This window comes from Bidens hawaiensis, unplaced genomic scaffold, assembly GCF_021521415.1.
Source record: "Bidens hawaiensis isolate Kalapana, Puna unplaced genomic scaffold, B.hawaiensis_p1.1 tig00012550_1, whole genome shotgun sequence".
Lineage (NCBI taxonomy): Eukaryota > Viridiplantae > Streptophyta > Magnoliopsida > Asterales > Asteraceae > Bidens > Bidens hawaiensis.
In genome coordinates this window covers 158,864-185,937 of record NW_027492026.1, presented here as the reverse complement: position 1 = coordinate 185,937, position 27,074 = coordinate 158,864, and the positions used below count along the sequence as shown (strand labels likewise).

The 27,074-nt window shown below is 35.4% G+C and overlaps 2 protein-coding genes and 1 non-coding gene across 3 annotated transcripts; 1 reads left to right on the top strand and 2 right to left on the bottom strand.

The window, feature by feature from the left end:
- Window positions 1–10,342: 10,342 nt before the first annotated feature.
- LOC143541326 (uncharacterized) lies at window positions 10,343–10,657 on the top strand. Its single transcript, XM_077034176.1, has one exon. It carries the CDS (start codon window positions 10,343–10,345, stop codon window positions 10,655–10,657), a length of 315 nt encoding a protein of 104 aa, XP_076890291.1.
- A 634-nt stretch (window positions 10,658–11,291) lies between these two features.
- Window positions 11,292–24,922, bottom strand: LOC143541325 (chaperonin 60 subunit alpha 2, chloroplastic-like). Its single transcript, XM_077034175.1, has 9 exons — window positions 24,618–24,922; window positions 16,916–17,061; window positions 16,720–16,841; window positions 16,437–16,644; window positions 15,828–15,973; window positions 15,354–15,660; window positions 14,258–14,508; window positions 12,601–12,801; window positions 11,292–11,696 (listed from the first exon to the last, which is right to left on the bottom strand). The coding sequence occupies exons 1-9, from the start codon at window positions 24,920–24,922 to the stop codon at window positions 11,409–11,411; spliced, it is 1,974 nt and encodes a 657-aa protein (XP_076890290.1). The 3' UTR covers window positions 11,292–11,408.
- On the bottom strand, window positions 19,836–19,937 carry LOC143541335 (small nucleolar RNA snoR113). The gene has a single exon (XR_013136745.1). It is a non-coding gene; the product is annotated as a small nucleolar RNA snoR113 (small nucleolar RNA).
- Window positions 24,923–27,074: the final 2,152 nt, after the last annotated feature.

The following is a 27,074-nucleotide window of genomic DNA, read 5'->3' as shown; positions in this document are numbered from 1 at the left end:
TTTCCAATTTAAGTCGTCCTACTTACACACACATGTGACTTTACACATACAAGTGGTTAGGTGACCTTTATCCCACAAATATGGCAAATCCACCTCAACTCACAAGTTTCCTCTAATGCGGTTAGGTGACCTTTATTCCACACCGAGTTCCCAAGTGATTCGAGTGTCGTATAAAAGGATGGTGTTCAACTTATTTTATAAAAGGGATTTTAGTTTTCAAAATTCTAGATTGGAAAACTTTTTATGTACCTTTCATTTGCATGCATTCAAATGTATGGTACTTTGTTGAAAAACCCATTTTCAAAGTTCCTATTAATAAAACTCATTTTATTATGAAATCATTTGCCTTTAATAAAACCAATTTTTTATTACCTAACAATTTCTAAGGAACCAACTTTATGCTAGTTGTTGATTTTAAGTTGTTTAGCAAACCACATTGCAATAACACAAAGAAAAGTAAATCAACCATGCAAGCATAAAACATACACAAAAGGACACGAGCTTGTGTTGACCACACTTGTTGACCGAAGACAAGTGTGTCAAAAGGTCTCTCCTAAGGGACTCAAAAGGACCGAAGACAAGTGTGTCAAAAGGTCTCTCCTAAGGGACTCAAAAGGACACGAGCTTGTGTCGGTGAACTCCCACTTGATCCCGCATCCAAATGCTCCAAGTGTTTACCCCCGTGTTGTGGTCTCCATCCATTTTATTTGGGCTCTCTTCCTTTGCATCTTCTTTTACAAAAATATATCCTAATACATTTTTCTCTAGTAAAAGAAATGCATCTAATCTACTTATTATTACAAACCAATTGAAATGAATAAATAGATTACACAACCCAAATAAATTACAACTATATCGAATGAATAAATAACACAACACAAACATTCAACCAAACACAAGGCCATGGCTAGGTTATGAACATCTATTACACATCCAAATATGTAATAACACAATGACCCAAAGATGGTTCCCCTTTCCCTAAAACTTTCGGCCAAACTTGACAAAACCGAAAGTTCCGGGTTTTGTCCAAATAACACAATCAATCATCCAAATGACTTAGTTTTTCAAGATTACCATATGCATGTAAAGTATAACCTTGAAAAACCATGGGGTAACCAAAACCCCCAAAATTTTCGGCCATATGGTAAAACCCCACCATAAACCCGAAAATTTTTGGGTCTAATGAAGCATGCATCCGTATAAGCGGCTCTTGCTGCCATTGTTGGGTTTTAACAAAATTATCAAAGTGATAAAATCCCTATTTTACCAAAAACGCAGCGGAAATAAGATTTAAATCTTGTTAATTTGATATGTATAAAATCAATTTTACACATGCAAAACCCAAGCCCGGATCCATATACGAAAAACATATTATCAAACACATGCATGACACTAAAAGTTCATGCATGTCAAGCTACCTTTCAAGAAAATCAAAACCGGTTGAAGGAGATGATGAAAGAAAGGCTAGAGCTTCAATGGAGATGCTTCTCAAGCTTGCATATCCCAAGCTTCCAACAAACACCCTTATCTAGCTAGGATTTACACTTGATGTCACCTCCTTGTTACCGTTGCTCTTGGCCGAATCCAAAGAGAGGAAGGAAGAGAGAGTGAGTAGAGGATTTATCCTCTATTCTTGTGTTCTTACTCTTGACCCTTTCAAGAGAGAAAAAATATGAGAGGATTTTTTTATCTCTAGCTTGTTACTTGTGATGTTGTGTTCAAATGAAGAGAGAAGCAAGAAAGATATGAAATACTCTTTCAAATACCCACCACCCAATTCCACCAATAAAATTAGTTGCATGAACCCACTATCTCAAAATTAATAATAAAATAATGAAGAGAAAGAGAGGGGGGCTTCTTCTTTCCTTTCTTGTTTTTATTATTTGTTAACTTTCCATAAATAGCATTGTGTAAAATAACTTGTATTGTGCCATAACTTGTATTGTGTTATACACAATGACACATTATAGGTAACATGCTTTTTCTTAAAGTATAAATCACCCATATGATTTATTTCACAAGTACATTTTATTTGGAAACCCCTTTCCAAATAACTCAAGTGTTAATATTAATTTGTTATGATCAAATAATATATAAACAAATATTATTGGTGTTTGTCTAGCTTGTTACTGGGTATGACCCGACTTGGATCATGACATACTAGCCACATCAATAAAAATATGTGTCTTGGGCATAACGAGTCCAACGTTCATAGTTTAAAGTTGAGGATAAGGATTTAAATGTACTTAGAAATTTATAGTTTGAGGATATGGATATAATTAAGAAAATATAATTTAAATAATATTTTAACGGATATGAGTTAGTATAATATTTCTTGATCGGTGTATTTTAGTTTTGTCGAGATTAACGGTAATTTGGTTAACGGAATACAGCAGCAAACTCTTTGTCGATTCTAGTAGTCGAACAGCAATCACGAGAAGCAGGTGAATGGTGTTGATTACGATGATCTCCTAGAGAAGACATGCTACGAGGACCAAGGATGAAATTTTAATAAAATGATGGGTAAGTTGTGGGAATGAGTTAATGGGGATGCGTATGTATATGTATTAGTATTAGTGAAGACTCGACGACGAGTCAAGAATTAAAATAATATATATGAGTTGGGAGCATTTAAGTAAATAATGTTTTATAAAATTTTCCAAAAATAAAATAACCAAGCATATCAAACGAGTTGACCTCCCATGAGCTTTCCATGGCAATTTGAATGGCACAACTAAATAAAACAACATAAAGTTTGTGAATTGTCCTCCCATGAGCGTTCCATGGCAATTTGTTGGCCCAATTCAAATAACGAGTAATAAACAATTGAGTTGTTCAGCCCATGAGCGTGTACATGGCATTTAACTATTGGTCATACGCCTAGACCCTAGGCCGGGGTGTGACATCGAACCCGCGCCTGATGGCCGGATTTGTATTGAGCAACTCTTCGAGAATTATCGACAAGAACCTAATTAAATAATATAATATTATGAACGAATGATGTAATACGTATAATGAATTTAGGAGTTCGACGTGATTTGAGTTACAATTATGGTTTATATGTTATGGATTGAACGATTGATCTTTACGGATTATTGTTCATCATTTTAATTATAAAAATTATTGTTTGTCGAATAATCGAGCTTATAATTAATTAGTTTGAAAATATGAGTTAAAATATCCTATAATAATAAACGCTTAATTATATAATTATCACAAAATTTATATTTTGAAAATTCTAACAAAATTCGATGGTAAAAGTATTTTTAACACCTTTAATAAGTTTTGTTTAAAATAAATAGTACATACATATATACATATATATACATATATTTATATATACATATATAATATATATCTAATAAATATGATTGAATTCATAAAGACGTTTTTATAACGATAAACATCAATATTAGCATCAGTTCTTAGTAAAATGATAAATAATGATTTATTATAACTGATGCTAATATTGATGTGTATATATATGTACAAAAACTTGTAACGAGATTATTTGACATGAAAAGTTTAACTTTAGGATGTCGGTTAGATAAAATATTGTTAATTTGATAGTTAATATTAATTATAATATATTATAATTAATTAAAACCATTTAAAACACTTAAAACAAGAAAAATACCAAAGGGCCGGCCGGGACTCGAATGTAACACCCACAAAGTTTAGGTCCAAATTTGACAAGTTTATAAAGATAAAGGACCAAAAATAATTATGAGAAAGGTAATGGAAAAAAGGATGAGAAAGAAAAGAAACCATATTATGTTAAGGGACTAAGTAAGGAAACTCCATCCTACATGGAAAGTGGGAAAGAAATAAAAGCACTTTATAAGGAAGGAGTTTTCCATGGTAATGTTCTTATGAGGCTAACCACTCTCACTAGTCCTAGCGGAGAGTGCGAAGCACCCGACGCGCACGGACACGGACGATGGGCGTAATGTGGCGTTTTAATGGCGCACTTGGCACTTCGCACGCTCGCATCGCCGCGAGCCGCATAAGGGCCGCGTTAGTATTTTTGAACTGACGTGACAAGTCAACAAAGTCCAAGGGCTAAAAATAAAATTTTGGTTTTCTAGATCCATCGCGCTACGCGACGGGTAGAACATATTGATCATCGCGCTACGCGATGGTGTTTCCTAGGAATTTAGAAAAAGGGGCGCCGCGCTACGCGATGGTCCAGAAAGTAGGGGTATCGCGCTACGCGATGACCGGGTTAAGTAATCAGTGCCACGTGGCCAAACACGTGTCCACACGTGGCATCATCTTATAAATTGCTGCCTTGCGCTACGCGACGGCCTAAGGAAAAGGGCGTCGCGCTATGCAACGGTCTCCAAAATTTTTGCCTATAAAAGGGGGCTACGGGTTTGAAGGCAACTCATCCCAAAAACACCTTTTATTACACACACTTAACATTGGGATGCGTGCCCAACTATTGTGAGGTTCCGAGGTCTTGATTTCTCGTAATTCGCGCAAGGATTGAAGTTCCGACACCCCGTAGATTTGTCAAGCGATTTAGAAACAAGGATACTGACGGTTTAAGTTTTAGAACGCGATAAAGAGTAGAAGTGCTGCTCAATCAATCTTAGGCGCCTAACTCTGAATAACCGTGTGAGGTAGGGACTCCGCTTAAGTATTATTTTATTATAATGGCTTGGGCCATAGTCTTGGGTATAGCCGAACCTTGATTACAACTAAGTATAATACACCTTTTCATAAATAAAGGTTATAGTCAAATTATTGTTTCTTTGTGATTAAGAAACGTAAGGAATAAAATAGTATTTCTTTATGATTAATAAGTGTATACAAAGGTTATAATTAGATTAAAGTTTCTTCTTGAAAAAGAAACCCAATATGGACGTTTCTTCCTAAAGAAGAAGCATAGTATATGATTAAAGAATAGACAAATGGACTAAAGATCCAAATGTTTTATAGAAAAAAAAATGAATTGTCAAGGTTAAGCTATACAAAACAGACTATAGGTCTGAAGCTAGATTGTTGAGCTAAGATACTTATACAAAGGTTGTTCTCGTACTATAGGTCCGAGATAGAAAGAGTGCATAAATCAGAAAGATACACTGATCAAGGATAAAGGTGAATACGTCCAACCTTTTTGTATGTTTTATGACGTGAATACGTCTATGTACTGTTAAAAGATTTTCTATGGAAGGTTATCCATAGATAAAGAGTCAGAAAAGATTTTTATGAGGATTGGTACGAATCTTCTATGTTTATGAAATGTTTACTCTTATAAACTATGGACTGTTATCCATATGTAATGAGTTATGAAAGTATTTGCATGAGGGTTGGTTCAAATCCTCTAAAAACGTTTTGATACAAGGTAGTACTAAACACTCAGGCTAAAATACATGTGTCTGGATCCATTCATATATGATTTGTAGCAGGCCACTACAAATCATACTGACCATGAGGCAAGTGACTGTCTCTAGAGCGAGTGAAGTCCGATTATGTGGTCTATTGGTATTTTTAGTTCCGATGAGATGGGATGAGGCCCACTAAGTCGTTGAACACTATTGGTGTTGTATTATAACGATGGTGATTTTGTATATGATTATATTATGATGAAATATGAAAATATTTTATTGAGTCAGCGTTATTCACCAGCACATAGCTGACGTATTTTCCCCCCATATTTCAGGGAAACAGTAAAGGTAGAACAGACAAGCAAGCCAAATTAGAGGATTGGGGACATAGTCATTAGAGGTGATCTGATGGCTCATATGTTTTAATTAAAATATTGTGAAAAATCATATTTTTAAATGGCAGGTATTTGAAATCCCAAAACGGGTATTAAATTCCCGAGATTTCTTTATAATAATATTTTATGACTTCCGCTAAAAGTATGTAACTCTGATATATTTGCAAAACAGGTACCAACTATTGGTCATACGCTTAGACCCTAGGCTGGGGTGTGACATCGAACCCGCGCCTGATGGCCGGATTTGTATTGAGCAACTCTTCGAGAATTATCGACAAGAACCCTAACTAAATAATATAATATTATGAACGAATGATGTAATACGTATAATGAATTTAGGAGTTCGACGTGATTTGAGTTACAATTATGGTTTATATGTTATGGATTGAACGATTGATCTTTACGGATTATTGTTCATCATTTTAATTATAAAAATTATTGTTTGTCGAATAATCGAGCTTATAATTAATTAGTTTGAAAATATGAGTTAAGATATCCTATAGTAATAAATGCTTAATTATATAATTATCACAAAATTTATATTTTGGAAATTCTAACGAAATTCGATGGTAAAAGTGTATTTAACACCTTTAATACGTTTATTATGGTTTTGTTTAAAATAAATAGTACATACATATATACATACTTATATGTATATATACATATATAATATATATCTAATAAATATGATTGAATTCATAAAGACGTTTTTATAACGATAAACATCAATATTAGCATCAGTTCTTAGTAAAATAATAAATAATGATTTATTATAAATAATAAGATGTATATATATATATATACAAAAACTTGTAACGAGATTATTTGACATGAAAAGTTTAACTTTAGGATGTCGGTTAGATAAAATATTGTTTATTTAATAGTTAATATTAATTATAATATATTATAATTAATTAAAACCATTTAAAACACTTAAAACAAGAAAAATACCAAAAGAAGGGCCGCACGGGACTCGAGCCCGCGCCTGATGGCCGGATTTGTATTGAGCACACACACCCTAGCCAACTGGGCTAGGGCGTCAGCTAGGTTAAGGTTGTATACGTTTTTATATATACAGAAAATGAGAAAACCCAATTTTTTTGATTCATAAACCCTAATCTGCAATTGATCAATCCATTAAGTGTTCGTCGAATTAATGTTAGGGTTAATGCATAACGATGTTAGACGAACTAAATACATGTTTTAATTACCTTATTAGATATCTAAGCACGGTCCAATTGAATCAACCAAAGCCGGCGACGGGGAACAACGAAACAGGGTATCACCGGGTTTTGTTAATCCAATTAACCATTGGGGCTTAGGTTGGCGCTGATCATAAGGGTATGCAGTCGCGATTAATTGAGTTATGGAAGATCCTAAGTATATAATTAGTTTTTGGGTTATGTCGGTTTGGTAAATAAATCAATCCGTATCATACTTGATCATGTTTCCTAATTAATCATGTCTATTAGGTCGAGTATGGTGAGTATAATCATAAACTTGATTCAATTCCAAGTTCATGACGAGAATTGTGGTTCAAGTTAACTAAGTGGGTTCACAGATATGGGTAATCGGGTTAACGGGTCGTGGGTTTTGGATTTGGTTAAATGGGTTATAAAAGTTTTATACTGAAATTGCTATTTAGTCCCTGAAATTTTGATGTGGATATAATAAGAGATTAGACTTTGTATTTTGGGTGAAACATGTATATTTTCTAAAGTTTAATATATTAAATAAATATAATATATAAATATAAATGATAAAAAACACAAAATGATAAACATGATTATTTTCAGTGATGAATTTCTCGAACATAAAACGGGTTGGGTCGTAAGTGTAAATTTTTATATGGAAAACCCGAGTTGTTACACTATGTAACTTTAAGAATATGACTATGAAGTTTGAAGTGGGGGAAAGCCGTATGAGCTCAAGGGGCTAGAAAATAATATCCTTTCTGTATGTTCACTTGAAAAAACGGATGAATTGTTAACCAAACACTCAAAAAGGGGGGAAGTCCATTTATTTAGTCTACAATTGGCAGGTGGAACATACGAGGATACATACCAAACAAAGGTGGTGGATATACCAAACGAGTCACACGAATCCCCATGGAGAGGCCTCATATCGGAGTTTTCGGGGGTCTTCAAAATTCCGTTGAGCCTGCCACCGGTGAGGCCTTTCGATCACAAAATTGTATTGAAGGAAGGAACAGAGCCGATCAGCCAACGTCCATACCGTTACCCTGCCATGCAAAAAGATGTCATCGAAAAAACTACTCGGGAGTTGTTGGATTCGGGGGTTATTCAGAATAGTCGGAGTTCGTTTGTGGCTCCGGTGGTGTTGGTAAAGAAAAAAGATGGTCAATGGCGCATGTGTATGGACTATCGCCGGTTAAATGAAGCAACGGTCAAAGATAAGTTTCCGCTTCTGTTGATTGAGGAGTTATTGGACGAGTTAGGAAGGGCATCGTTTTTCTCAAAACTAGATTTACGGTCTGGTTATCATCAGGTTCGGATGGCCCCCGAGGATGTTTATAAAACGGCGTTCCGGACTCACGAAGGACATTATGAGTTTCTCGTTATGCCTTTTGGTCTTACGAACGCCCCAGCAACATTTCAAGCTCTCATGAACCATATATTTAGACCCCTACTTAGAAAAGGAGTGTTGGTGTTTTTCGATGATATCCTCATTTATAGCCGTACTCAAGATGATCACATACAACAATTGAAAAATATCCTTTCCATAATGCAAGAAAACAAGTTGTTTACCAAAGAGTCCAAATGTGTGTTTGGTGGTCGGGCGGTTGAGTACTTGGGTCATATTATATCAAAGGAAGGAGTGAAAACGGACCCTTCTAAAATAGAGGCAGTGCAACAATGGCCTACTCCAAAAACAATTAAGCAGCTCCGGGGATTTTTGGGATTAGCCGAATATTACCGACGATTTATCCACTCCTTCGGGATGATTGCTAAACCATTAACTGATCTGTTAAAAAAGGACGCATTTCGGTGGAATCCCGAGGCTCATGACGCATTTGAACGCCTCAAGGGAGCACTATCGTCGGCCCCAGTATTGGCGTTACCGGACGTGACCAAGCCATTTGTCATCGAAACAGATGCCTTAGCAGGAGGGGTAGGGGCAGTCCTGATGCAAGATCGACATTCGGTATCATTCTTGAGCCGCGCCTTATCACCAAAACAAAATGCTCTCTCGGTCTACGAAAAAGAATTGCTAGCAATCATGATGGCAGTTAAACAATGGCACTATTACCTCATCACTAGTGCATTCATTATTCGCACTGATCAAAAAAGCCTCAAGCATCTCCTAACCCAAAAAGTGACCACCCCATTAAAACATAAATGGCTTGCTAAGCTAATGGGTTATGATTATTGTATATAGTACAAAAAGGGAAAAGAAAACGTTGCGGCGGACGCCTTGTCTCGGGTGCAAGGTACAGAATTGTTTACCACTGTGATATCACAAATTGAGCCTTTACTTTTGGAAAAAATTATTGAAAGTCAACAAGGGGACATTGACGTGCAAAATGTCATTAAAAAAATAGAAACAGAAGGCAATGTTCAACATTTTTCATGGAATGGAAGATGGTTATCTAAGAAGAAGCGAATGGTGGTAGGAGGTGATGGGGGGTTACGGGAAGATATAGTCAAACTATGTCACGAGTCGCCAATCGGGGGTCATTCGTGGGTACGAGCGACGGTTCAACAGGTAAAGGGCCTATTCTTCTGGAAAGGGATTACTAAGGTGGTGCGACGGGTATTACGAGTGTGTGATGTGTGTATGAGGGCCAAACATGAAAATGTTGCCTACCCCGGTTTGTTACAGCCGTTACAAGTTCCGGACAAGATTTTTACGGACATATCAATGGATTTTATTTGGGGTTTACCAAAGGTGAAAGGCAAGGACACCATTTTTGTGGTGGTGGATCGACTCACCAAGTATGGCCACTTTATGACGTTGGGTCATCCGTTCTCTACCAAGGATGTGGCTCAAGTGTTTTTGGACAACGTCTATAAATTACACGGGTGCCCAAGTTCTATCGTCTCCGATCGGGACCCGCTATTCTTAAGCTCCTTTTGGAAAGAATTTTTACATCTTCAAGGGGTGGACGCTAAGTTGTCCACGGCTTACCATCCTCAAACGGATGGCCAAACCGAGGTTGTGAATCGGTGCTTGGAAGGGTATTTAAGGTGTATGGTGATGGAGCGACCACATACGTGGGTTAAATGGGGGTCGCTAGCGGAGTGGTGGTATAACACATCGTTTCATTCGTCCTTAGGGCGAACCCCTTTCGAGGCCCTGTACGGCTATCGGCCGCCTCTACACATCCCTTACATTCCCAAGGATGCTGTGGATAAAGAGGTAGATGAGATGATGCAAGACCGAGAGGCTGCAGTAAAGGTCTTGAAACAGTCGTTGTTGAAGGCGCAAAATCGCATGAAGCAGCAAGCGAATAAACACTGATCGGAGAGGAGTTTTGAACTGGGTACGTGGGTTTATCTTAAGTTACAACCTCACATGCAAAACTCTTTACGGGTTTATAAACATTCTAAGCTTGCACCCAAGTATTTAGGTCCATTTTTAATTTTGGAAAAGATGGGTTCGGTGGCATATAAGTTGGATTTGCCGGAAGAAGCTCAAATACGTCCGGTCTTTCATGTGTCGTTGCTAAAAGAGGCAGTCGGTCCACCAACTAAAGTGATTCCGTTGCCGAGGGAACCCCGATTTTTACTTCAGCCGCAAGCTATGTTGGAGCGAAAGTTAGTCAAGCGTGGGAATCGTGCGGCTTTGAAGGTGTTAGTGCAATGGAAGGGTCCAACGGTGCAAGACGCTACTTGGGAGTTCTTCGATGATATGAAGTTACGCTTTCCATATTTCTCCGAGCTCACTCTTGAGGACAAAAGTGGTTGAGGAGGAAGTCTTGATACGTTTTACATTTGCTATTTCTTTTCTTTATGGGTGTGCTTTTTATGTTTGCATGGTTGAGGACCAATATGGCCTTTTTTAATTTGTGTGGGTGTCATTTGTAAACTTGGAATTGCATGTTTGGGTTTATATTCAGTAACCGATATCCCTGGCGGCTATCGAAGAGAATTATACTTCCTTTTCTCCTAGCTTCTTCTTAATCGTAACCCTAACCCTATCATTTTTATTTTAATAAAGTTAAGGAGTAAAGAAAAGAAATGTTTATTAGCAGGCTGAATTAATAACTGATAAGCTCAAACAAAGTATATTTATTCGTGTCAAAAACATTAACTAATATTATCAAAAACCAAACAAGGCGAGTTTAACCAACTTCTTTAACTGAGTCAACAGGTTATAAACATCTTCACAGATTGTCAATAGCTTAAAGAGTCCCAAACAGATTGTAATAAACGTGTCACCAAAATTGACCTTAAATGTTTTATTAAACCTTTTGATTCTAATTGTAAATGTAAATGTCATTACAACTTGATTTTAGCCCAAAAAACCACCATTATTGCCTGAAAACGTTCAAGTTCTGCCACCAACTTCATATACCAGTCACCCAAATCAATCGCTTTTCTCGTAAACCGACATAAGGCACCAAAAGCTCACGTCACAGACAGTTGACTTTTGTTACATACAGTTGACCTCTTCATCTCAAAAAGTCAAACACAGTCAACAACACCTACATTCTGCATCAAGGATGTATTCCAGGAAGAAGAGGTACAGGCGGTTTAGGCTGTTTAACTTTCTCCACCAATACAGCTTGCGTGGTCAATATTATCCCGGCAATCGATACAGCATTTTGGAGAGCACACCTTGAAACCCTACACGGATCGATTATTCCCGCCATTATAAGATCCTCGTATTTATTAGTCATTGCATTATAACCGAATTCCCAATTTAGTGTTTTCATCTTCTCAACTACCACCTCGCCATCGACCCCTGCATTAACCGCTATCAATCTTGCAGGCGCTTGCAATGCCTGTGATCCATGGTTTACAAAATTATCAAATACTTTTAATATATACCTTTACAAATAAGGTTGTAAACAAATCGAACATTTAGTGACCGAGAAATTCATTTATTTAATAAATGAACATGGACAAAATTTTTTGTTCATTTAGATAAACGAACAAGCATGAACACGTCTCTTTATGCTTGTGAATGCTCATTTACGTTTGCTAACTTAAAACATGTTTATGTGATTATGTCAGTTCATAGGGCTGTAAACGAATGGAACGTCCAGTATACAGTTTGTAAACCACCAAGGGGGAAGTTCGTTTGTGTTCGTTTATTTAATAAACGAACGAAACAAAAGATATATTCACTTATTTAAATGAATAAACATGAGCGTATTCACTCATTCATTTATGTTCGTGAATGTCCATTCGCTTACGTTCATTTATGTCCTTAGTTTATGTTTGTTTAAGTTCGTTCGTTTACATGCGTTATACTCATTTAATTTGTTGGCCCATTACAACTTGGTATACTTTTAATAAGTTTTTAAGGGCATATGTGATATTTTAAGTTTGAGTTACGAATATATATGATATTTCACAAGGTTTACAAATCTGATATTTAAAATATTTTTAAAAAGAGAGAATTTCATATATATCATTACAAACTATCTAAATATCAAGTATACCAAAACCAAAATATCATATATACCCTTTTTAATGTTTTTTAATTAATGACAACTTAAACCTTTTCAATATATCATCAAAAAGGTCATTTCTTGAACTGTTTTTAGTGAAGCGTGTAAACTTAATACATTAACTACATTTTAAGGGCATATATATGATATTACAAGTTCATATGGTACATATGAAACTCTCCCTATAAAATTTATCAGATATTTTACAAAATAATTTTACGAACGAACATACCAATGCTATGATGTCAGCCCCACTTTCCTCATCGGGGTCTTTCAAACACTTTTTAATAATGGCAATCTCCTCCAAAAGATGAATATATGTTGCCCCGCCACCTGGCACGATACCTTCATCCATAGCTGCATATGTGGCGTTTTTTGCATCCTCGATTCGTAGCTTTCTGTCTTCTAATTCCGTCTCAGTATGTGCTCCTACCTATAGCCAAAAAATAATGCATAAGTTACAACCTTAACAAAAACCGAATCGTAATATAATTAACCGGACCCAAACAAAAAGCCAACGGATTGTTTTATGTTTCCGTAAAAACCAGATTTTTGATACAGTTACAGTTTTGCATATGATTAAAACTGAAAAAACCAAACCAAACTAATGCATTTTCCTTTCTTTATTTTGAAGGTTAAGTAATTCATAAGAATTTAATAAATAATGTAACCCAAATATTTTAGCCTAAATGTATACTATATGTTTATCGTACCTAGTAAATCCCAAAAATAGTAAAAGCTATTGGTAGGGTCTGGGGAGGGTGTGACTATGTGGAGGGTGTGATGTAGGCCGACCTTACCTCTATCCGTGAGGATAAAGAGGTTGCTTCTAGAGAGACCCCCGGCTCCAAAGCATGCAACATGGAAACACGCATGTACCAATAACAAATCATATAGTGATAAAGTGGCGTAGTCAAATATAAGCACATATGGCATCATAGAATCCAAATAGACATACAAACAAAAGAACAAACACATGCAAAATCCAACTAAAATGTAGAAGAGTCTTAAGTCCCTATCACCCTATGCTAAACCATAGTTATTAAAAGCCCTCGCTTCTTGTGCCTAGGCTCATTTTTCAGGCGAGGCTCAATTAATGCGCTTCTAGTTCCTAGGCGAGTGCTTCGTCATTGTCTATGCCAAGAACATGAGAACATAAAAGCCGAGCAAAAGAAACGCAAAGGGTGCTATTGAGACCTAGATCTAGGAGAAGTCAAAGGCATTATATTGATACATTTTGTAAATCAAGTTTTGGAATCACATTTGAATCTTGACTATTTTAGAACTTTTGGATATTAAATGTTATATAATAGCTTTTGTTTATTTTATTTGAAGAATAGTATTATTTTTCATATACATAATATATTTTAAATGTTTATTTAAGTGCGCTTATTTTTCCTCAAGCCCTCGCTTATTTGCGCCTAAGGCCTAAGCAAGGCCTATGCGCCTTGAGTGCACCTAACGCATTTCATAACAATGTGCTAAACCTAAAATACAAAGTGACATTCCCTAAAAGTCCTTAACCTTAATCCTACATCTCCATGAAAACAGTCAATTAATCATATAAATTAACAAGCAAATTTAAGCCCAAATTCACTTTTTGGGAAAAAACAATTTCAGCCCAAAAATTTCAGAGCCGAATGGTAAATCCGAAAAAACTGAAGCTGAACAGTTTTCAAAAACTCAAAAACCAAATTCAGTTTTTGGTTCAATTTGAACCCAAAAACCAACCTAAACGAACCCATGCACACCTTTAAGTAATGGTGTGGGCTAAAACGGGAAGGGTTGAAACTCACAGGATTGATCCACAAACACTTATTTTCTTTTTATAAACAATACATGTGTTAACTGTCATTACAAAAACAGTATTATTACAATAATAAACTGACCTTGATAATAGCAACGCCACCAGAGAGTTTTGCGATTCGTTCACTAAGTTTTCTTGAAAGATACGAATTATCTGATTCTGAAAGATCCTTCTTTATTTGTGATATTCTTGCTTCAATTTCAGCTTTCATTGATGAGTCAGCAACGATCGTTGTAGAATCACTTGTTATGGTTATCTTACGTGCAATCCCGAGTTGATCAGAGGTTGCACTTTCAAGAGACAGACCCAAATCACCCGACAGAAAATCGCCACCTAAATAATGTATTGAAAAAGTTAGAATATTATTACAAGAATATAGCTTCTTTGTTCATATTGGGTATGATGTATATTTATTAGTTATCACAAAAGAGTAATGGCTCAAACTGAAACCCCGGCCCATTTTGACCCGTATAAAAATAATTTGTTTTGCCATGTAACTAAACCCAGCTCCTCAAAAGGGTTTCGAATCGAACTGAGCTTAAACGAGCTTGAGCCTTAAAATAAGATTGTTTAAGAATTAAGAGACAATCGCGAGCCAGAGCTTCAATTATCAAGCTTGAGCTGGCTAGCGAGCCTAAACGAGCCTATTATTTATATAAATTTTATTGAATATATTAAATGTATACTTACGTAATAATAATTATTATTTATAAAATTATGAGTAAAAACAACTAAATAATATATAGTATAATATACATAAAAATTATATTTAAAATATATATAGAAAATAAAAAAAAATGTACATAATAAATAAATAAATAATAAACAAGCTAAACACTCGAGCTTGAAATACTGCTCACAAGCCGAGCTCAAGCTTTTGAAAATTATTACATATAAAATTATGATCAAGTGTAGCTACATAATATATATTATGTTATATATAAAATTATAATCAAAGTATATACAACAATAGCAATAAATGTATATAAAAGTTAACCAAATGAATGAACACAACGTGTTCATGTTCGTTCGTTTAACAAAATGACGAAATAAACTGAAGGTTTGGTTCGTTTGCAGGCCTAGAGCCAAGCTCTAGTAAGTTAAAAGAGCGAAGCACGTTTACACATGATTAGCCAAATATCATGAATTGAGCTAAAAAACAGTAAATAATTAATTACCCGTCATGAGTGCAATATCTTGGAGTAGCGATTTCTTTCGGTCCCCGACACCAGGGCATTTAACAACCGCAACCTTAAGTGTACCTTGATTTTTATTAACAATTAGTGTTTCCAACACGGACATCGAGATATCTTCAGCAAACATGAGCAACGGAACGCTTAATTGAGTACACTTTTCTAACAAAGGAACAATTTCTTTGACACTCGATATCTTTTGATCGGTTATCAAAACTTTAGCATTTTCAAACTCCACACGCAAATTATTATCGTTGGTGACAAAATGAGGCGACATGTATCCTTTGTCAATCTGTAGGAAAGTATTCCTGAATAGACATTAAAATATGAAAATGAAAAATATAAAGCGCATGTGTGAAAGTTACTATAAGAAAATATAAAGAGCATATGTGAAAGTTACTATAATTGTTATTCTAATTTGATATTTATTTATTTATTAAGATTAATTGAATCACTTGCCTTCATTCCTTCTTCAACAATAACGGAAGTTTCACTTGATGATGAAGATTCAATGGATATTATTCCATCGTGTCCGATTTTATCTATCGTTTCAGCAATTAAGTTTCCAATGAATTCATCGTTTCCAGCAGATATGGAAGCAATGGCTGCAATTTTGATGTGTTTGAAAACGTCAATTTGGGTTGTATTTCATTGGTAACAAGTCAAACGAGTAAAATATAAATAAAATAAAGTAAAATGCTACTTGAAGCAGGACGAAAGGGTTCAACTAGGTCAAAATTCTACTAGCCTGCAGTCAAATGTTAAATTCTACTAGTTTTTGAAATCATTTTTTGCACCTTAGCTATTTACAAAACTTTTTAAAATATGGACAAAAAGATGGGTGGGATTTTGACCTGTAAATGGAAAAATGTAAACAAGTGCTCACAAACACAGATGAACAATATGTGTCCATGTTCATTCGTTTAACTAAATGAACAAAAATGTTACGAACATAAACAAACTTCCCTGCCGAACGGTTCACTAAACGTTCAGTTCATTTACGGGCTTACCCATACCCCCAAACTACCAACACCGGCAGAAAACATTAAAATACGACAAAGAGTTAACCTTTAATATCATCCGTTTTAGTGACAGGAATCGCTTTCTTCTTCAAAACATTAATCAATTCTTTTACAGTCCTCTCCATTCCCTTCTTTAAAGAAACGGGATTCGCCCCAAATGAGACCGCCAATAATCCAGCTTTGATCATTTCTCTTGACAGAACAATTGCTGTGGTAGTCCCGTCACCAGCTAAATCATTTGTCTTGGTTGCAACCTGTAAAACAACGAACATGTTAACCCTAACAGTTGATGGCCCGGATAGGTTTATTATTATTATTATTATTATTACCTCTTGGATCAACACTGCCCCTGCATTTTCTACTGAATCAGAGAGCTCTATAGCTTTAGCAATGGTGACACCGTCGTTAATAACTTTAAGTGATCCAGATTCAGAAAGAACAACATTTCTGCCTGCACAAAAACACCATAAGAGATAATTAATCCCAGCAACTAGAGTGACAGAAATGGGTGATACATATATATACCTTTGGGTCCTAGAGTGACAGAAACAGCATCAGCAAGTTTATCAATCCCAGCAACTAAGCTTTGCCTGCATTCTTTATCGAAACAAACCCGCTTGGCTCCTGCTTTCACCAATTTCTGGTTTCTTCTTATTCTTCTCCATACCACCCTGCCTTGCTTCAAAATTGAACAGAAATGCACAAATTAGAGACACTGTAAACCCTAAAACTGTACGATAACTCTGGGTTCAGGGTCTGCTAGTCGACTTTATTGAAGTAAAAAGAAAAAAAACAAGTAAATGTGAAATATTGAGATGAAAATTGGGAATAAAAAGAAAAGAGGAAAGGTACAGGAATGGAAGAGGTTGCAGGACGGATGAACAGCGGTGGAGAAGCTAATAGAGACGACATCTTGGAGGAGGAGTTAAGAGTTGGGTTTAGTTTGTACCGATAGAGGTCAGGAGAGAATGAATAAGAAACAAGGGTTTTATCAAGGGTTTAAACCACAATTTTTCCTTTATTTCCAAAACCTAAAATAGGAAATATAACAAAACTTAGAATAAGAAAACGTAGGGATGGCCAAGTATACCAAATTTCATAAACACGGGTGGCCGGTCTCAAGATTTTCAAAATAAAACGGAAAAATTTATCATATGTATAAAGAGTTTTCAAACGAAAACGGAGCAACAAAAAAAAGCGGGACCCAGGTCCCTGCATATGTTTCGCCATTGCGTGTATGTAGACGCTTCTTTTGGAAAATGTCCCGCATCAGCTAACTTTGGATTGTATGAGGGTTCGGCTATTAGAGAAAAACCTACAGCGGAGACGTTTTACTCATGTGTCCCCTTCTGAAACCCTTGTTTTTCATGAAAACTCTACATATTAGACGTTTCCCATGTTTATTTTGGCTTTTCCTTAGTGGTCAATGGCCATTTTTGTTATTTTCACAAAACAATAAAACTATTAGACCACCCGCAAAGAGAACCCACATTATATTCTTGGTCTCTCTCTCTTCCTCTCATGTTATGCCATGTGATATACCAGCGTGAAGCCCAGTAGCATCCCATGTGGTTGCAGCATCAGTGAGGCAAAGAAGCTACGTTGTGTGGCCAACGACACCAGTTTCACGCAGACGATAATTAGTTTTATTTTCCTTTGCACTTGTTGAGCCGTTCAACAACTATTTTTATCAGAAAAAACAAAAATCACGTATGAATTTAAATATAAAGATATACAAGCAATCCCAAAATATTTATGTCTAGTCAAGCCATTTCAAAAGCACTCTCCTTAACCATGAATCCAAACAACTTGATAAACCAAGACGATAATGTCAACCAAGTGGGCTTACACAACGAGACACGCGGACTGTGGATGATGAATGAGGAAGTAACATTGTCAATGGTGAGGGTCGGATACCATTAGTTTTCCATTAACCGATCACAATCTTTAGTTTGGTTAAGTGTTTATGACAATTTTTATACCCATATTGGTCGGGAAAGGTACCGTTCATGTACTAGTTAATGCTGAAATAGAGGCTAATGCGCCACAATGTCAGAAATTCTAACATGATTTACCGAAGCAACACAATAAGCCAATCACAATCTTCAGTTTTGGTTATGACAACTTTCGTATATTAAAATGGATGTGACTTTTACTAAAAAAGATCAAAATACACAAGACAGTTTTCTGAATGGCTTGTCAAGAAAAAAAAAGGTATTTCGATACTATTTATATCTATTAATTATGAAAACTTGGTTGTCTCACATCTAACCAGTATTCATCATTTGTACAAGTGTTGACGCTTAACATACAAGTTTCTTTACACACCTCAATTCCAAACGTGTTCCACCTGTCGACCTTTCTCTCTCATCACCTCCACTTTGGGATTAGAGAGAGAAAGCTTAGCAATTACATCATCAAGGACAGATTTAGTCGAAGAGGGTTTTAAGTCACCTTAACTACAAACATGTTTACTTCTCCGCTGCATAGAGATGGTAAAATGAGCGAGTCAAAAAGTTGGGTTGTACTAATGTAAAGTTGACTGCAACATGCCAACATCTCTCTAAACAAACTTTTCCGATCTCTTGATCTAAGGGTTGCCTATGCACTATTACAACACTGCTTTCGTAGCCTTTTGCATCGGTCTGTATGCACAATCTGATCAGAACTAACTGGATTCTATAACTCATTTGCAATTATGATTCTATAACTCTCCAAATGACAACCAGGAAATCTATGAAGGCAGAAATTCCAAAACCCTTTGTGAAGCGGTTATACCTCCCGAGACCCCTTCATTTTCCTCCATTTGGATATCTGGGTCTCGACAAAATTTGGTCACATGTAAAGTTTCTTCTTCTGTTAAGCTCTGAACAATAATATTGCACCACATATCTGTGAAGGATCATTTGCTGCAAAATACAACTGATACAACCAACTCTTTTCTGACAAATTATCAGCAACTCATAAGTTGTATTTTGCAGCAAATGATCCTTCAGTGTTCTAAGAGTTACAACACATGAAAATTCTATTTTCAGCAATGCGCCAATGCCGGAAACCTGGACCAAACTTTTGATGAAAATATTTTTAACAGTAAGCGCATAATACCATTAACCGTGGCTTCTCGTCTGAGATGCATTAATACGCCAAAAAAAAAAAACTTTAAGAAGAATACAACTTTCAGTAAGACTAAAGCCCGACAAGCATTCGACGAAAATAAAAGTGTATAAATAAATATCAATAAAATTGAAGATATGACCAAGGCTCAAGAAATGCATGTGGTTCAGGGCATTTTGTCAAACACCTTTCGTGCATCAAATGAAATTAGAAGCCAATACACTACCACATTTACCAATTAACCTAAATAGTGAACACCATCAAACGAAACCATTATTAACAGAAAAACCACAATAAAATAAAATGAATAAACTTAAAATTCAATCAATGAGTGGCTCAGAAATAACCTTATAGAAGCTTTCAGCAATCTACTACCAACCAATTAATTACTATGGTGGCAGCCGTAAGCCCGGCCTTTTTTTCATCATTGCCAGTTGTCTTTTATTAATAATCATTTTGAAGAAATAACAGCGAAAATCAATTCAATAAACTGAAAGACAAAGGAAAGGAATCGTATGAAGATGTATAAACTCTGTTGGCGGCTGCGCTGGTCTATCACTCCCTAACTTTGTTCTTCCTTCGGCCCCTGGTTAGGGTTTAAGTTTAACTCGACTCATTTACTCGTTTGGGCTATTCACTATCCCCTTTAAAATGTGTTACATCACAGCCAAGTCATAAATAAGTGGGGTAGAGGCTCCCATGGGTAGGGTGTATGGCTTTCAAATTATTTGATTCATTATTGACCATTGAAGAATTAAAATGAATTAATAAAGTTCTAGGGTAATTGTGGGTAAGTGTTACCAGTAACTTTGTGATTTGTGGATAATTAACGATAGAAATGAGGTGGCAGTACATGATTGACCGGTGCATGGATAATACCCATGAGTGCCCCTTCCATTCCGTTGTGATTTGTTGTATCTTTTTATAATGTCTTGTTGTGGTTTGTTGGCCCATTATATATATACACACACATATGTATGTGAGAGAGAAAAGTTGGATGACCCCACCCACACCCCCTCAAAGCCGTTTGGTATTCACAACACCCCCCCCCCTTTTGTCGTCTGCTCTTTACTGTCCCTCTGTGGTGTTCCCTCCTACTAGGGCCGACCCTTGGGTGTGGCAGGGTGGTCGTTGGCCACAGTCCCGACAGCCCGCTAGGCCCGAAACTTTTTTTTTAAAAAAAAATTATATGTATTTTTACTAAAAACAATATATATATTTAATGTATAAACACAATTACATAACCACTAGCTTGGTTTAGTGGCAAATGTGTATTACTCACAACCTAGATGTTGTGGGTTCTAGTCTCATTTGATACATGTTTAATTCTTTTTTTAAGCAAAAGATTTTACACAACCCAAATTATAACCAAGTAAACCCTATTTAAAAATTAAATTGTTTAAACCCAACAAAATACTACTTTTATTTAAGGCCCAAAAAAATTTTCGCCTTCGGCTCAAAAGTTTTTTGCATTCTCGGAGCCAGCCCTGCCTCCTACACGGCTCCCTAAGTCGGCCCCATACAGCCCATAGTGAACGGTCTTATAGGAAACTAGCTAGGTTATTTGACTTGTCTTCTTTTATGATTCAAAACTTACCAATGACATTTATTGGAGAGGATGTGAAGATTTGGGCTGAAGTAGGGATGTAAACGAGCCGAGCTATGCCTAAATCTAGCTCGACTCAAACTCCACTCGAGCCGGCTCGGCTCGATTTTACTTAACGAGTTGTGACATCAAGCTTCAGCGTGGTTCATACAAAACTTGCGCTAGTTGTGCTTGACGAGCTTACATGGTTTGGTTTGCTGTATGCGGTGGTTGTAAGGAGAGACATAGGAGACTATCATGCGTCGTAAGTCGTAACGGTACAAGGGAATTAGGAAGTTTAATTGATGGTATATAATATAAAAGATTGGGGAGAGATTATTTCCTCCCCAACATATTATTTACCTTTTTTACCTCATAATGTATTGCTTTCCTTGATTATTGCCTTATCGATTAGTTATTCCTTTTATATGTTTGATCCTACTTTGTATTTAAATAGCAATTCCTTTCTCTTTGTAATGATATAAGCTAGTGTTTGGTAGAAGGGAATAAGAGCCGGAATGAAATGGTCGTTTCAAACGAATGAAAAAAGTCATGTTTGGTTGTTATATGGTAATGGAATGAACCATTCCGTAATAAATGAAATTCCTTCCAAATATAGGATTTTCATTCTTTAAGAAGTATGTGCTTTTTTTTTTCATTCATTCAAATAATGGAATCAACAACACCACCAATAATAATAATAATAAAATATTTGATTATTATTATATTAGAATTATTATTATATTATAATTATTATTACATTATCCGATTATTATATTATTGTTATTAATTTTATTATATTATTATTTTTTTTATATTATAATATAATAATTATTATATTAGAGTTATTATCGTATTATCAATATTATTAAAATTATTTAACGAGTCAACGCTTTATAAAATGCATGTGCGATTTAACATATTTATGATTATTTTTATTTGATTTAGAGGTCTCGTTGAAGCGTGCAGGTCTTAAAAATGAGTTAATACGAATATTCATATGATTAATATTATTTATTATTATTACCAGCAGCAGCAGCAGTAATAATAATAATAATAATAATAATAATAATAATAATAATAATAATAATAAATGGATGATCATTCCATTCCTATATTATAACCAAATATGACAATGAAATGGTAATTGTCCATTTCATTCTCATGTCCATTTCATTCTCTCATCCATTCCATTACACCATACCATACATACCCTTAGACTTAATACATCAATGCACGTTGATCTTTTTACCAAAATAACCAAAAGTTACTAGACTTGTGGGCGGTATTGACATTGAAGGGGAATACAGCGCCGGGGCTTTAAAAAAGGGGGTTTTGGAGAATGGGTGCTATAGGGGAATTTGTGGGGGCTCTCTACTTTTTTGTTGATACATCATAAGTCGTCTCGTTCTTTGTTTATCTTATTTTGTAATAGTTTAATGTATAGGGGTTAGTTTTGTCATTAAAGTATAGTCCATTCGTTATGGCTTCTATAACGAATAAACAGTTTTGTGGGCTCATTCGTTAGGAAATGTTAACGAATGAAGCATTTAACGTATAAGACCATCCGCTAATACTATAGAGGTGGGCAAATAAACCGGTTAACTGAATTGACCCGAAACTGAACCGGTTAAAGGGGGTTTTGGAGAATGGGTGCTATAGGGGAATTTGTGGGGGCTCTCTACTTTTTTGTTGATACATCATAAGTCGTCTCGTTCTTTGTTTATCTTATTTTGTAATAGTTTAATGTATAGGGGTTAGTTTTGTCATTAAAGTATAGTCCATTCGTTATGGCTTCTATAACGAATAAACAGTTTTGTGGGCTCATTCGTTAGGAAATGTTAACGAATGAAGCATTTAACGTATAAGACCATCCGCTAATACTATAGAGGTGGGCAAATAAACCGGTTAACTGAATTGACCCGAAACTGAACCGGTTTGAAACTGATTATGTAGAAACCGGTTTGGACCCGATTGAAACCATAGGTTCGGAACTTGTTTGTAATTTTTTCCACCAAAACTGGTTAACCGAACCGAAACCGGCCAAAACCGGGGAAAACCGGTTGAAACCCGAACCGAAACCGATCATAACCGGAACCGAAATGATCGTAACATTGTAAGAAATCGGTTTCAACCCGAACCGAAACCGATCATAAACCGGTTTTGACTTTTTTTGACCAAACCGAATCGGTTTTAACCCCAAACGGTTTTGAGTTTTAAACCGGTTTGTGCACCTCTATTCGCTAAGGGATGATTAGCGAATGGCGTAGCAAATGCCTGTATAGCGATTAGCGAATGAGTCGCCATCTTTATATATACCCCTGTAACTTATCATTTTATAAGAGTTTTGAATTTATTGATTTCTCTCTCGTTACTCTGCTCGATTTTACTCTCAAAACACACTTACACACAGTAATACCTAATTGATATCAACTGATCATATCACAAGACTAGATCATATGTTATTGAATCATGATTTCTTATCATGCTTTCTCAAGTGGTATCAGAGCTAGAGCTTTAAGGTTGTTTGATTGATCGCTTTGTAGTAATTGATTAGGTTAATTGAAGTTGTTTGAGATTTAATTGGATAAACAAACTATATGGGCTTAAACTGACTGATAATTGAACAATTAAGGTCGTCTGTAATTCTGTCTTTAATATCATATTCATGTTTTCTATTACGGTTCATAAAGAACTAATCAAGAAGGGCCTCTTTGTCTAACCAACTTTGAAAAGGTATAAGAATGAACATTTTATTGGTGTACAACTCATTGCATATGTATTACCAAAGATGAAGCACCATTGAACTAGTTTGAGACAAACGTTGCATATCTGGCTTTAAAAATGACAATATATTGTTGTTTTAATAATAGAGTATAAAATGAAAACTTGTTTTACAAATTCAAAAAAAATATGATTACATAGAGTTCTACTCCCCCAAAATTACATAACACCAATAAAAAACATAGAGTTCTACTAAAAGATCATATCACAACACAGATTTGTTAAATAGTAAAACCTGTGAGTCTATGATATCAATGAACCTCAAGAAAATTTAATGTTGATTCATTGTGTGATAACATCAGTAACTCCTTCCCATGAATCATAGTTCCATACTAGTTTGAGCCATATAGGCAATGTGTGACGTTCTTATGGTTTCTAGCTCTGTAGCAACCTCTCTCATAGTTGGCCGATTCTTTCCATTCAAATTCAAGCATCGCATTGCAAGATTGGCCACTAGACTAGGTTCGTCCATGGTACCCTCTTTTATCACCACTTCATCACAAATAGACATAACACGCCCTTCTTCCATAGCCAGTATAAAGTGAGTAGCTAGACTTCTGTGTTCACCAAATCTAGCTAAAGAGATCGGATTTTCTCCCGGTTAAGAGTTCAACCAAAACAACTCCAAAACTATAAACATCACTCCTTTCAGTGAATTAGCTGGATTGGAAATACTTGGGATCTAGGTAGCCAAAGGTACCTTTAACTAAGGTAGTCAAATGAGTTTGATCAATCGCTACAAACCTTGAAGTTCCGAAGTCTGAAACTTTGGCTCTATACTTATCATCCAAAAGTATATTAGTGGTTTTGATGTCTCTATGGTATATTGGAAGGGAGGTTGATGAATGCAAATATGCAAGTGCTCCCGCAACCTCTGTAGCTACTTGTAATCTCATTTTCAAAGACATTGGGAAGTCGTCGGTCTCGTTGTGAAGGTGGTCATACAAAGTACCGTTTGGAATGAATTCTGAAACTAGCAAAGGCACATCGGTCTCAAGCAGTGGCGGATGTAGGCAGTGGAGGATGTAGCTTACATCCAGGGGTAACATCTGTTATCCCTTAACTTTTCATCGGTAGTGCAACTTTTATTTTTTTGTGTCAGTTTTCATAATTCGTTACCCCTGAGAAAATATTACGTTACCCCTATTTGTTTAAATCACAACCAATTTAAAAGTTCAAATCAAATAAAGCCCAAGCTAAGTTTATATCCCAAAACAAATAAAAACCATTAATCTTTTTTTTCTTTTGCTTGAACGAGAAACATCAAACTAAACAGACTTAAACAGAAATAAGCTCAATAGAATCATTTTATTTTTTAAAAGTTCAGCTCAGATAAAGCCCAAAGCAAATTAAAACCATTAACCTCTTTTTTTCTTTTGTGCTGAACGAGAAACATCAAACAGAAACATGTTCAATGGAATCATCATTTTGAGGTTGATGTTTTTAATACGGTTTTGAATATGCGAATGCAAGAACTTGAAAATAAATTCAGTGAGGTCTCAACTAGTTTGTTAGAAAATATGCATGGTTTAAAATCTATGAGATTCGTTTTTCAAGTTTGACATATCTAAGATAGTGACATTTTCGGAAATGTATCCGAATGATTTTAGTAATGAAAAAATAGGGTGCATTTCAAATGTTCGTATCAACTTTTATCATACTTTAAAGGAAGATGATAAGTTTACAAAATTGGGGGGAATGTGTGACTTTGCCTATGTAATGGTGGAAAGCGGAAAGCACACGACTTTTCCTTTGGTTTATCGAATATCGAAGCTAGCGTTGATTTTATCGATTGCAACAGCAACAGTTGAAATATGCAATTAAGCTTATCAATACGGGTTTGCGCAAACGAATGTTTGATGAGTATTTGAACAATAATTTAATTTGTGCGGTCGAAAGAGAAATATTTGATAAAGTAAAAAAAAATATGTAATGGCTTAATTTCAAGCTTTTAAAAATCAAAGAGGGGAAATCTGCACTCCATGCCCCCATGTGTTTAGTTTATTTATTATCACGTTTCTACTTTTGTTTTGTATATATTGTATGAAATGCAACAAAAAAAAAAAATTGAACGTTACCTCTGAGATTTATGTCTAGATCCGCCACTGTTTATTGGTTCGAGACAACTAAATATGGTGTTAAATGATACCTATCCTACTTACCTGAAAGACGGACACATGTTTACTTGAACCCTGCTCGCACAACTTTTTTTTACTTTGATATTCTTTTGTTCTTTAAAAATGTATAAATTTTTAGTATTTATATTTTTGATTTTCTTAAATAATAAAATTACATATAAATTAAAATAGTTAAGAGATGTGTTCTAAAATCCCAATTATCACAGCACTCGACCCCTATACCTTGGGATGGGAGCCGTGAACATCGAGTGGTGGTATCGGTGTTTATTAAAATAATTTGCAGCTGAATATTTCATTGGGATCGTAGTTAGGAAAAATGATCAGAGTTATAAAAGCACCATGATTCTTATTTCATAAACTTGGATTAAAACCCATTTTTATACAAACATAAGTTTTATACGGATGAAAACCTAATTTACAAAACACATTTATTTATTCTAATGACAAGCCACTTATTTAAGCTGGAAGCCCGCATGCATCATTTCTTTGTCTCTAGCAAGTCACCTGAAACATGTTTAAATATATTGGATCAGTAGGAAATACTGGTAAATATATTCATTTGTAAATGACACCTTTTACGATTACAACATTAAGATGTTTTTACATCTACCTATTTACAAATTACCGAAAGGTACTTGTCACTTGACCGTATCTGTGACTGTGGTCATATTACTTATTGGCTAACACTTATCCAATAAGTAACGTGCAATAGCCCAATAGGCAAGCCTTGTATACAAAACCCCACAATACCGGTAGTAACTATCACGTAAGTCTATAGAGACTTAATCACTGTAATGTAATTAAAATCCTTTGAAAATATATTTAAAAACATTTGGAAAATCAGTCATGAGTTTAGTAGGTTTATAAAATCATCATGATAGTATTGGAAAATCAGTTGTCTCACGCAAATTTGAGTTGTATAAAAACTCGAATGTCTCACCTTGAAAGTTTATAATTAACAAGCCTCATGATATTAAGCACCTAGGTTAAGCACAATGTAGTATATCTAAGTTAGTATAAACCCCCATAATCATAACGATAATCACGAGCTAGAAACTTTAAA